General features: G+C 56.0%; 1 protein-coding gene across 3 annotated transcripts; it reads right to left on the reverse strand.

The window, feature by feature from the left end:
- Nucleotides 5,374-11,255, reverse strand: DMRTA2 (DMRT like family A2). Of its 3 annotated transcripts, none has more exons than XM_018046564.1 (3): nt 10,931-11,255; nt 8,857-9,420; nt 5,374-7,503 (listed from the first exon to the last, which is right to left on the reverse strand). In XM_018046564.1, exons 2-3 carry the CDS (start codon nt 9,410-9,412, stop codon nt 6,452-6,454), a joined length of 1,608 nt encoding a protein of 535 aa, XP_017902053.1. In that variant the 5' UTR covers nt 9,413-9,420; nt 10,931-11,255; the 3' UTR covers nt 5,374-6,451. The 3 variants fall into 3 exon arrangements, with proteins under 3 accessions (XP_017902053.1, XP_017902052.1, XP_017902051.1); XM_018046563.1 differs by having other exon boundaries at nt 5,971-7,503; nt 10,927-10,969; XM_018046562.1 differs by lacking the exon at nt 10,931-11,255 and having other exon boundaries at nt 6,106-7,503; nt 8,857-9,508.

The following is a 12,866-nucleotide window of genomic DNA, read 5'->3' on the forward strand; positions in this document are numbered from 1 at the left end:
ATTCAGCTGTCCTGAAAGCTTGGTTTTCCAGAGGCCCTATATCCTGCAGAAACCTTGGTAACTGAGGACATTTCAAGGAGGACTTCAATTATCTCTTTTTAAGTTAGTGTGACTTGGGTGTCAGTCACTTGCAATAGTAGAGTCTTGTTACATTCCTTGATCTGTAAGGTTAGATTGTAAAGGGCCACATAGCTTTCACTTTGTTCACTGAAATACCTGCTCTGGGAACCTTGAGTCAACATGTAAGAGGTCTGATACCCTGAGGCCACCATGACAAAGGGCTGCAGGTAGGTGCTCCAATCAATGGTCCAGCTGAGCCCAGCCTTCCTGCCCCATGCAAAGGCACCAGACATGTGACTGAGCTGTTAGCCTCCAGACCAACACATCGACCAGCTGAATACCACTAAGAGATCTCCATCAGCACTGTATGGAATAGTTTTTAGAATAACCCAGCCATGTGCTTAGTCGCTCAGTCATGTCTAACTCTTTGTGACCCTTTGGACTGTAGCCTGTCAGGTTCCTCTATCCATGGGATTTCCTAGGCAAGAATACTGGAGTAGGTTGCCATTTCCTTCTCCAGGGAATCTTCCCGACCCAGGGATCAAACTAATGACTCCATAGTCTCCTGCATTGCAGGTAGAGTCTCTACCCACTGAGTCATCAGGGAAGTCCAATAAAATAAAATAAAAGACACTGCATATTTTTACTGGTGGCCACCGAAGAACTCCAAGCTGAGATGTGCTGTGCTGTGCTGTGCTTAGTCTCTCAGTCGTGTCTGACTCTTTGCCACCCCATGGACTGTAGCTCACCAGGCTCCTCTGTTCATGGGGATACTCCAGGCAAGAATACTGGAGTGGGTTGCCATGCTCCAGGGGATCTTCCCAACCCAGGGAGTGAATCCAGGTCTCCTGCATTGCAGGCAGATTCTTTACCCTCTGAGCCACCACGGAAGCCCATGCCCTGTCCAAATTCCTGACCCACAAAATTATGAGGTGAGGTAATAAAGTGATAATTGTTTTAAGTCACTGAATTTGGGGGCGTTTGCTATGCAGCAATAATTAACAGAAACAGGAAACCAAAAGGTGTGACCAATGTTGTACAGGAGTGGATGCAATTTTTAATGGAGCCTGAAACTTTAAGACAAAGAAGCCTCTTGACTATGTGCACAAAATGCAAGACCTTGGAAAGAACATGTACAGGTAAGGAGTCTCAAAGTTTAAGTTTTAAGCTCCACTGTGTCACAATAGATCCAGGACTGACTGCCCAGGGTCCTGCCCCAGGACAATGACCTTTAAAGGGTGCAAAGTTAATTTTAATATGCCAGCCTTCTTGGCATGAACAAAAATGGTGAGAGGCAGAATTCCAATGTCTGGGATCTTGACACCCTTCCCTGGTCCATGGCCTCTACTAAGAGAGTCCTGTGTCCTAAGGAGTAGGGGAGAGGTAGTGCGGACCCATTCATTCTCCCAAGGCCCTGCTGCCACTCAAATATTGACTCCAGCATTTTGGCGTCCATTCCTAGAGGCCCTATAAGTCCTTCCAAGTCTGTATTTTGAATGTTGAAAAAATGTTCCTCACCCTCCAACCTTGCCTCTGTTTCAAGAGCCCACATTCCAAGTATCATCCTCAGTGAGTCACCCAGCCCAGACATCTGCAGATCAGCCATGAGCTCTCCTCCCAGCTTACTCCCCACATTGGATCACCAGTGGAGAGTCTGGCTCCCAACAGTGCTTGCAGTCAACCTCTTCTCTCCCTGTTCCTGCTCCCACTGGTCATTTTTGGTGCTGCCATCTCTCACAGCTCCTCCTCAGAGGTGTTCAGCCTCTCTCCTAACAATCTATCCAATCCAGGATCTTCCCAACAAAGGTTGAATCTTCCCAACGCAGGGATGGAACCCGGGTCTCCGGGCATTACAGGTGGATTCTTCACTGTCTGAGCCACCAGGGAAGCCCTAGGCTATCCAATACTAATGCAAATCTCACCAGGCTCTGCTATCAGTGTCTGCCAGTACCCACACTCTGAAAGCCAGACCCCTTTTACTGGAGTTCAAGGATCTCCATGACCTAACCTCGAACCTCTAATCACAGCCTGCCCCCAACTCCTTCCTCTCCAACTGCTCCTTTAGAGGAACACTTCACTCTCTCACCAGTTTCCTTCCATGAATTGCAATGCTGCCCCTCATCAAGCTCCTTGGAACCTAGTTGCAGCCTTCCCTCATCTCAGAAGCATCTGCAGAACCCATACTCTCCAATCTGATGACCTTTCTCTGTGGCCCCTTGCCCTGGGCAGGGTGTCTCCCATAACTTGTGACACTTTAGAGAATTTATAAGCTGAATTTGTCCCAGTCACTCCATCCCTCTGAGCCATTTCCTCCTCTGTGAATTGGGATAATGTCCACACCAAAGAAATCTGAAAGTGAAAAGTGAAAGGGAAGTCGCTTAGGAGTGTCCGACTCTTTGCGACCCCGTGGACTGTAGCCCACCAGGCTCCTCTGTCCATGGGATTCTCCAGGCGAGAATACTGGAGTCGGTTGCCATTTCCTTCTCAGACCCAGGGATCGAACCCAGGTCTCCCAGATTGCGGGCAGATGCTTTAACCTCTGAGCCATCTGGGAAGCCCAAAGAAATCTGAGAATTACAATAAGGGAAGCCTAGTGAGTAGGCACTGAGTAGTGAGTACTGATTGAGCCAAGAGCTTTTTGTACAGTATCTCATTTAATCCTCACAGCACTCAAAGCGGAATAGGCTACCACAGCCCTATTTAACTGAGAAGGAAACTAGGGTGAAGCACCTTGCCTAGCTTGCCTTTCATTGGCCTCCCTGGCAGACCTCCTTGGCACTGGTCAGCACATCCTCCTTGCCTGCTTAGTTGTTTCCTGACTTAACTCCCAACACAGACTTTTTATTGGGCAGGGATGACACCTGTCTTGCACTGGGTTTGGCATTCAGTAAGCACTGAGTAAATACTCGCTGACTTCAGTGATCTGTGAATGAATACACCTGGCGGCCGGCCAACAACAGAGCCTGGATCCCAGCTCTTGGCTCTTCTTCACCTGCCCCACCCCAGGAGGGTCCTGTGCAGGTAATATGCTTAGTACAGGTTCTGGCACACAGCAGACATTCAGTAGCATGGAGCTGCTGCTGTTGGGCTCAAAGGGGAGTTAATTTTTAAAGACTACTATTTCAGTGGTGTCTCTCAAGGCAGTCCAGCCCAGGGTCGGCTCCAGCAGGCTTAGGGGAGGGTTTGGAAATAAACAGCCAGTACAGATCAAGGGAACTCCTGTCCCATCTTCCCCTCCTGGGAGAAAAGAAGTTATGCTCCTGTCTTTGTCCTATCAGGGGAGACAGCACCACCCAACTCGAGAACCCCAAGCTCTTCCCCAATGCGGATCCCAGCGACCTCAGGCCCCAGCCCCCTCCAGCCCACCGAGGAAGCTCCCGAGGTGCCTCCTCACCCACCCTCGCACTCCCACCGGTGCAACTAGCAACCTAGCTTGAGCTTCCTGGGCTCCTGATTCCCGCTCCTCGCAGATGTCCAACCCTGAACGGGTCACTGCCTTAGCCTTTCTGACTGCTCAGTGGGCTGTGGAGTCTGGAGCGCCAAAGATGTAGGCCTTCTCCAGGCGCCGAGGCTGTGACTGACTGCCCTGGGTTTCCAGCAAGAAGCGAGCTGAAGAACCAGGGAGAAGAGGAACCTTGGAACCCCACTACCCCATCCCCTCTAACTTCCACCGCCTGAGAATCGTTCTGAGTTCTATGAAAGATGACGTTCGAACCTAACGGAGGCCCCGCGGCCTCTCTGGGAGCTAGGAGTGAGTCGTTTCTCCTCTCTGGGCCGCGTGTGTACACAGGAGTGCAATTTCCGCAGAGCCTCCACCGTCGGTCAGCCGAGACCACTTCAAGAGATGAGAAGCAGGAGTAGGCCCAGTGGGAAAATGGAAAGGAAAAGAGATCCAAGGTCCCCTGATGGGTGGACAAGTCCCTGCACCACTCTGGATCTGTTTCCTGATGATTTGCCTGCGAGGATGAACTAAAATAATGCCCTTGGAATCTATGAAGCTCTAGGTATTTTAGAGAGTGGGCAACACCGGCCCATAAGCAGCCTCCCTAGGCCTAGCTTGAGGACCATCAGGAACCCAAAACTTCAGAGCATCCAGTATAGATCCCTCCTGAAACCAAGAGATCTTAAGTTCACCTCGAGTGAGGATGAGGGCAGATGCTGAGGAGGGGGTGGCTAGAACCCGGAATGAGAGACGTGGAGGCATCCGAAAACCTGGAGTGGGAGGCAGGAGAGCGCAGCCTTGAAGCACAAGCAAGTTCACACTTCTAGAAGCTCCGCTCACTTTCTCCCGCCTTCCTCTCTCCTTCCTAGGTAACTTTCCTCTTTTCTTTTTCCCTCTCTCTCCTTCCTTGTCTTCATTGCCTGTCTCGAGCCATCTCTCTCTTGCCCCATCTTTCTTCTCTCGCTCCTTCTCACCGCCCCCCACTTCCAGCTCTCCCTCACCCTCTCACTTTATAACCAAACAGCCAAACCCCTTTCCAATTAAAGTGGAATTAGGCAACTCAATCAAATTAGTTCCCTATTAAAGCCCTTCTTTATTAAACCGTTTTCTTGTCCTGCTATTAAGTTTCACCGCCTGGCGGAACTCGAGTCGGCCTCAGAAGTTTACCTTGGGAAGTCGCCGGCCCAGCCTAGGGGAGGGGGCGCGCCCGGTTTCTCGGAGAGGGGGAGTCACCCAGCTGGGAGCTGGAGGGACGCGGGAGGCTGGAGGACGGGGTCGGCCCGGAGCCGCTAATTTCCTCCGCTCCGCTAAAGCAGGGAAGGAAAAAGGGGTGCGGAGTGAGGACTGAGGTTGGGCTGGAAAGCGCGTCCTCACTGCCGCTCTCAGATTACACTGCCTAGGGCGAAGACAGCACCCCGCCACCCCACCACCCCAAAATAACTCCCAGGCCTCTGGCGGAACACGATCTTAGCCTTCCCGCCCCAGTCGCCTGGTTGTGCCTAGCCTACGGTTCGTTCCAAAACCCAGCAGGGAGGCGCGCGGCGGGCGCCCAGATCTGCGCCCAGAGAACAGGAGCCGGGCCGCCAGCCTCGCAGGATTCCAGAGACAGAGAGCACTGGCCAGACGACCCCGCCGCCGCCCGAGCGGGAGCTGGAGGGACACCAGGCCCCACGCGAGCAGCGGGCGCCGCTCCTCCTGTAGGGCCGAGCGCACGCCTCTCCCAGGCGCGGCTGGAAGTCTCCTCGTCCAGCACCCCCGAGGGTCGTAGCACCCGCCGGACCTCGGCCAAGCTTCTCCCAGGCACCGCGGCTCCCGCGAGAAATTAAGATTTTTCAACCCGGCCGCCGGAGAAGCGGGACGGGATTCGGTGCTGTTTTCTTAGAAAATAACATTTATTTCTAGCTCATGTCTATGCAAAGGAAAGCACAAAGTGAGCCATTCTCTGTAGCAGCGTTTTCCGCTGCCGGCCCTTCGGCCGACGTGTTTGGCGAGTCCGGGGAGGCGGGGATGGGCTCCAGCGGGCGGCTCTGGCTCAGTCACACGTCACTCCGTTCCTGCTTTCGTGCGCACCTTGACCGTTCCTTAGGGAGAGACCGGCCGCAGGCAAGGGGGGCGGGTGGGCAGGATTCGTCTCGAGTTTACGATATATTTCATCTATAAAACCTGATAAGTACAAAGCGCGCATAGTCTAATTTTTTCCGTTTTGTCCTTTTTTTTTGCTTGTTTTTGAATATTTTTCACGTTAATACCGAGGTCATCTACAGATTACAATTAATAACTTAGAATTCCATTTTATAACATTATACACTGGCTTGTATATATATGTATAGTTTATATATAGATTTATACATATATAAAAACTCACACTGCACCAAGGAAACCCATGCTTATCGGCATAAGCAACAAAGAGAGCGACAAATACCGCAACGAGGAAAGTGCACCTTAGAATTTCCTTTTTTTTTTTTTTACAATTGATATCGATATATATGTGTGTCCCAAAGACTCGACTCAGTGCCAAGAGATTTATACATCCTAAATTTATATTTGTTAGAATATTTAAACTTTTTTAAGGAAAGGGGAGACACATAAGACAGACTGTCCTGCCATCCATTTTCGAGCGCGGGCAGGTGGGACGAGCATAGAGACAGGAGAGGCAGGAGCTGGCGCGGCGGCTGCAGCGTCTGAATTCTCAAGAATTCTTGGCCTTTCGAAGGGCTGAGAGCCTTGATGAGGGGGTCGGGTGGAGGATCTGGGCGGCGCATCCCCTCCGAGAACATTTGCACCCGAAGCTGCTCCTCTGCTGGGCTCTCCCACCCACTGTCCAAAACAAAACTGAAAACCACCATGGAGCGAGAGGACCCTAGCGGGGCGCAGAGAGCGCACCAGGTTGAGGCCTGGCCGGCGGCCCGCGGGAACCAGGCTGGAGTCCCTGTTTGGGGGCCGACGGCCCTACTGCTTCTCAGGGGCGCCGTTGACCATGGGCCCGTACAGGCCGCCGCCGTAGGTGGGCTCCTTGTGCACAGCAGCGGCGGCGGCCGAGCGGTCGCGCATGAGATCGCTGAAGGCGTAGTCCATGGGCGGGCGGAAGCCGAGGGTGGGCACCAGGCCAGCGGTGGAGTAGGGAGCCATGAAGGCCAGGCCGCGGCTGTGCGCCGCCGCCGCCGAGTAGGCCAGGCGCAGGGGGCTGAGGCCGAGCGGCGCGCCCAGCGGGTAGGCGCCGGCGTCGGCGCCGAAGTGACTGGCGTTGGGCTGCAGTGGCGAGAAGGCCGAGCGGCTGCTCAGCGAGCCCAGAGCCCCGGGCGCCATGGCGCCGGCCAGCAAAGGTCTGTGGTGCGGAGGTGCGGCGGGGCCCGCCTGCAGCGGCGCGGGGAGCCCCGGGCCCCCGGCGGCCGCGGCGTCCACGCGGCCTGGCCACGTGTCGTCCGCGGCGCCTACCGCCCCCACTGCGGCCTTGTCTGGGGGCACGGTGGGGCCGAGGCCGGCCGCCAGGCCCCCGCGGTGGTGGTTGAGCACCTGCTCGATGGCCTGCACCACGTCGCCGCCGCAGCCCTGCAACACCAGCTCCAGGACGCCCCTCCTGTGGCCCGGGAAGACGCGCGTCAAGATGTCCAACGGCGTCCGCTGCCGTGGACCCGGGCCCCCGCCCAGCCCTGGCGCAGGCGAGGCCTCCGCCTCTTCTTTGTCGGCCTCGGAACCGGATTCTGAACCCAAAGGGCTGGCGGATCCTGGGCTGTCCTCCTCGCCGCCACCTCCGGGGCCAGCACTGCCTGGGCAGCTGCCACCTGCCTCCTTGGAGGCCCGGGCCAGGGGTGACCCCGAAAAGGACTCGCCGTCGCCGTTCTCCGAGCCCGAGCCTGGCCGCACCTCTGGGGACGATGTACCAGGACCCGAGTCCGCGCCGTCGGGTGATAAGGGCTTTCCCGGCTGCGGCTGCGGGCTGCCTGGGCGGCCTGCCTGAAGCAGCGTCTTGGGGAACAAGTCAAACTTCTGTAACTTGGCCTCTAGGAGGGGAGAAAGGGGTATGTAAGGAGGGGTTAGCACGGAAATAACCGCACCCTGTGGCACCTGAGCCCTTTGGATCTCAGCTTCCTTTCCCTCTGAGCCCCACAACCCTCATTCACTGGGCTCCAAAGCCCGTTTTTTTGCTCCAGCATTCCTTCCCCTCTGAACTCCTATAGGCCTAGCTCTCTTTCCAGGCTGTCAGAGCACAGTCTCTCTGTACCCAGAATCCCAACCACCTATGCCCTGTAAAGTCAATGTCCAGTGACCCTCTTCCTACGACTGTGCCTAACATCTTCACTCTTCCTAGTCTTGCTCTGCTCTGGAGAAGTGGCCTGACCCAGAGTTCAAAAAGCAGCCAACACAACTCGCACCTGTACCACCACGCTGTAAAGAAGGCCTCACTCTATCCCTGTGATTCCAAGAGCCAAGCCAGCCCCGGGTGGTCTCTGGCCCTGGACAGCACAGACTGTAAGGGAAGGTACTTTGGGCGTTTATAAGATTCCAAGCTTCTCTACAGGCAAAAGTAGAGCCTCCGTTTTAATCCATCCTTTCCAAAATCAAGAGCTAAGAAGTTCTTCCCTCCCAAGCTGGAAGGTGAGACACTCCCTGCCCGCCGCCCCCCCCAACCCCGGCCAAATTCCCAGCCCTACCAAAACAGCCTAAGGAGTCTCAAAAAGAGTAGGGCTGGACTGGGGGTAGAGAGGGAAGAGGAAAGGGGATTGAGAGAAGGGAGAGAGCGCATACTCTGAGAAAAGGGAGACGAGTGGGGAAAGAAGCTGGAAAAAAGGAGTAGGGTGGTTGATCGGGAACACTGGGAACAGAAGAAAAGGAATCTCGCCCGGGGAACTGAGGGGTTTAAAAGGAATTCGGCGTCTTCAATACCTAGAGAAAAACAAGCGGGGAGGGGGAGGAGATTTGGAGACAGTGGAATTTCTGAAGAGAGTTGGGAAGGAGAGGGGACGAGGGCGGGGCGGGGGGGGAGCGGTGTTGGGAATCTGCGGCACGTGGAGAAGTGCTGAAAGAAGGAAAAGACAAGACGCGTGGGTTTTCGCGCAGGGGATATGACCCAGTGAACTAACCAAGGAAGCTGGGACATCCCTGCGTTTGGGTAGAGGCGATAAGATTAAAACCTTTACTTTGGGGCCTGCGGTGGGAGAAAGGAATAAAGAGCAAATGCTTCAGAAAGGGGAGAAAGGAGAGTTTTGTGTGTTTATGCCCCAAATTAGGAGCTGGGTGCGCGGCCAACTCCAGCAGTTGGGGCATTTGGAGAACGGGATTCTACTCTTTCAGTACCGAGATCAAGTCCCTAAGGCCTCGCACCCCTGGACCCGTCCCTGCTCCCCTCTCCTCACCTGAGCTCCCCGCGCCCGCTGCGCCGCCCCCGGTCCCCGCGGGCGTTCCTGCTCCCGGCCCCCCGCCGTCGGCTGCGCACACAGAGCCAAAGACCTCGTAGGCCGGTCGCGGCGGAATGATGCCATTGGCGGCGGCCAGCGCCAGGCCCTCGGCGGTGCCGTAGAGCAGCTGTAACTCGCGCGCCTCGTTCTCTTCCTGCGCCTGTTGCCTGCGCAGCGCCACCTGCGCCGCCATGACGCGCTGGCGCTCGGCGATGAGCGTGCACTTGGCGCACAGGCAGTCCTTCCAGCGGCAGTAGCGCTTGTGGCCCTTGAGCGCAGACACCACGCCGTGGTTGCGGCAGCGCGCGCACTTGGGCGTCCGCGGGTACTTCTCCGCAGCCCGCAACAGCAGCGGCGGCGCCCGTAGCAAGCCGCCCGCCACGCTCACCGGTAGCGAAGCGGCGGCCGCTGCCGCCGCTGCAACCGACGCCACCGAAGCCACGGGCGGCCCCGTCGCTGTCGCCGCCGCAGTCGCCGCGCCGGGTACGCTGGGCAGCTCAGAGCGCAGCTCCATGGCAGGACCTGGCGTGGAAGACCGTGGGAAGAGAGGAGAAACTTGCGGTGAGGAGCGCATGGTGCACTAAGCTAAAGCGCACCCTTGAGGAATCCAGGTTTAGGGAGGGGCATATCGGCAGCGGACAGTTTGGCTAACAGTTACCAAATTGCTGGGAGGAGTTGCTTTGGAGCCTCCTTGTAAATGCCCAGCTCCTTCACCCCACTCCCTTCAGAGTTCTTCTTATAACTCATTTACGCACTGTGTGTTGATTTCATTTGAATCAGTAGTTCCGCTGGGGAAAAAAGTTTGAAAGTCACTGGTTCAGATGAGTGTAACGTGGGTTTTTTTTTTAATACCCCCAAACTTTAGCATAACTGAGGTTAGTAGGGTGGAGAAGAATGTTTGATGGGACTCGGATTAGAGAGAAAAATTTGACCCAATAATTAGACTGATGCCAAGACCAAAATAGGAAAATCCGGAGCGAAACGTTCGGTTTTGTAGAAGGGTGACGAGGAGGGAGGTACTAAAGCACAGAGATCAGCTGGTGGGGCTGGAACAGTTTTCGTTGGTGAGAGGTGAATGAGAGAGAGAGAAAAAAATCAAGAATAGAAAAAAAAAAAAAAGCTCTAGGAAGGCGAGGATACAAACTCAGGGGCAAAGTTAGGCCCAGGGGCCCAGGGACCCGTGGGAATGTGGGGGCTCCAAATTCCAAGGTACGAGCCTCCAGAGAGTAAGAGAAAATGGTTCTGGAGCTGAGTTTAGGAGGCCTGGGAATGAGGATTAAAGAGAAAATTCAGAGCAAGAAACTTCTTTTCAGTAGGCAAACCCACACCAAAGATTAGCATGAGAGGCGAGAAAAACAGCGAGAAACAGGTGATACTGGGGTCTGGGAGAGAGGTGTGTCCGTGAAAAAAAGAACCCTCAGGCATAGGCTGGGCTGGAAATCGAGTAAAAACTACAAGTTTTTAGCCTTGTAGTCTGGAGTAGTCGGGGAGAAAAAAGTATCTTGCAGAAGTTAGGTACTGTAGAAAAGAGCCTTTTCACTGAACCACTCACCCAGCCTTCCCCTCCCCTCCTGGTTTAGGGATCCAGTCGTCAGACACGCCCTCCCCATCCTGGGGCCCCGCGGGACCCCGCTCGGGAGCAGATTTCCCAAGTTCTGGTCTCGGAGTTGGGCTCGTGGGACTTAGAACGGCCCAAGCTAGCAGGACCGAGGCGTTGGGAGTCGCCTCTGGAACGGGGTTTCGGAGAACACAGGAGTCCCCCCTGCGCCTTGGCCTCTGAAGGCCCAAGAAGGCCCAACTCTTAAGCCTCCGCCGCGGCCTCCTCTAGGTCCCGGGTTCCCGGCCTGAGCCCAGGACCGGATCCTGGTGTTTCCGCGCAAGAATTCTGGACCCCGTTCCAGCGAGCGCTGCGTCTCCCCTCAGGCCCCTCGAGCCACGCAGTCCCTAAAGCCAGAGTGGCCCGGGCTTCGTCAACAGGGACGGAAGGCCTGACCGCGTCCCCCCGCCCTCCCTGAGGCCCTCAACTACCTGCCTTGGGCTCGGGGATCCTCCTCCGCGGGCGCTGCGCGCGCCTCCCAGCTCCGCCCGCGACGCTGGCGCTCTCGGCCTCTTCCCCTTGCCCCCGGCCCCTGATCTGACCACGTCACCCTCCTTCAGTCACCATGTCCGAACTTCCGGACCCCCTCTGAACGCTGCGCAGTTCAACCCTTCCGTCGGAAATCGGAGCCGGGGGACCGTTTAGGGATCGACTGGCTGGAACCCGCGACCCGGCCCTCGTCGCGTCCCTTCGCGGAGCGCGCCGTACGCTGCGCACAGCCGGGCCCCAGTTGCCCGGCGCTGCCAGACTCTCAATGAGCCGCTCGCCCGCTCTATTGTTGCTCCTTAGGGCTCCATTAGACAGAATTGGACAACAATGTGGCGCCTGCCATTGGCCAGGGGAGGCAGACGGCGCTCTGATTGGCCGGGCCCGCGTCCCGGGAGCCCCGCATTCTACAGTGTCCGAAAGATTCGAAACTCCAAAAGCTTCTCTGAGCGCCTCGGGGAGGGGAGGGGGCGCGCCAGGGAAGGAGTGGAAAAAAGTGGGCAAGGAGGAGCGTTGAAAATACCGTGACAAGTAGTTTCCGTGTGCCCGAGAGCGTGTGAATTGCGCCTAATTACCGTGTCCGGTGCGCCTCTGCGTAGACGTGTGTAACCCTTCGGTTTCTGGGGCGCGGGCTCTGCTGCGCCGCTCTCACTAGCTAGGGGCGCTTGGCAAGGCCGACATTCCCAAGTAGCCCTGGCAGCCGGGGGCGGGATGGGGGCAGGTGACAATTCAATTATCGCGGCCGGGGTGGGGGTGGAATGGGAGCACGGGGGTGGAGAAGGGAGGGTGCTCATGGCATAAATGCCAGGACGATTTTTCCTGCCTTTATCTCGCTCTGTTTCGGCTTGCTCCCAAGTCCGACGCGTTTGGGGTAGTTGAGACACTTTTTTCTCCCTTTGCCGCCTTTAAAACGCAGGTTCTTTATTTTAAAAGCCCTAATACGATAGGCATCACGGCGGGTAAGTGTGGCTTGACGGTTTTCGTTTTTAGAAAGGGGCCGCGAGAGAAGAAATGAGATTGCGCTTCCTGTCGGCGCCCGCCGAGCCAGTGCGCTCTGCGCCTTTCCCCTCCCAGCCCCCCTACCCCGTCTTCTGCCCCATCTTGCGCTTTTTTCCCCTCGCCTTTGCAGCATCCAGATACCTTTTCCGTGGTGGTGGGGTTCTTTTCATCGTTATTTTAAGTTAACAAAGTTTGATTTTCTTTTTTAAACGAAAGTAAAAAGTGGCCTCTCCGACTCCCCAGATTCCCTTCAACGCAGGACGCACATCAGTCTGTCTATCCTTCCGGTCCGGAGACAAGGTCGCCGCCGGCCCCCAAGAGTAGTTTTAACTTTGGTCACACTCTCCCGTCCTGACGTCACGGCTCTGAGGAACAGCACGGTGCGCTGAGGTAACAGGTTTCGGATTTTGTTTCCCTTTTGAATGGCAACATCTGGAATTAATGCCGCGGTCCTCGCGCGGGATCGCTTCGGGTTTTTCTAGCTCTGACTCTTGCCGTTTCTTTTTCTCGTTCTAATGTTCTCTCATTCTTTTTCTTTTTACTCCGAAAGTAAAGAAAATCCATTTAATTCATGAGCAAAGAAAAATGAATTGCCTGTCGTTCTCTCTCCACTCCCGACCAAGCGTTTCCGCGTTGCTTTTTCAAACTTCCAGGGCCCCCAGGCTCTGGCCCGCCGTCCTGGGCGCGAAGATTCGGCCGGGGCCCTCCGGACGCAGCCCTTCCCACCTGGAAGGTCAACTGCTGCCAGCGCAGCCGCCTCTGAGCCCGGGGCTGGGCAACTGGGGTGGGAAGGCTAGACGAGCCGGGTTGCCGCCGCATGCCAGAGAACATCGCGCAAGTTCCTCCGCGAAGCCAAGCCGGGGACCCCGGCAGGGGAGGGGCTGGT

The sequence above is a fragment of the Capra hircus genome, chromosome 3, assembly GCF_001704415.2.
Source record: "Capra hircus breed San Clemente chromosome 3, ASM170441v1, whole genome shotgun sequence".
Taxonomy (NCBI): domain Eukaryota; kingdom Metazoa; phylum Chordata; class Mammalia; order Artiodactyla; family Bovidae; genus Capra; species Capra hircus.

What these genes read in the sequence shown, in the direction of transcription:
- DMRTA2 (XM_018046562.1), bottom strand. Translation starts at nt 9,472, where the DNA reads ATGCGCTCCTCACCGCAAGTTTCTCCTCTCTTCCCACGGTCTTCCACG. An exon ending in AGCGGGCGCGGGGAGCTCAG is followed by an intron (nt 7,504 to 8,856) that starts GTGAGGAGAGGG and finishes CTCCCCTCCTAG; the next exon opens with AGGCCAAGTTACAGAAGTTT.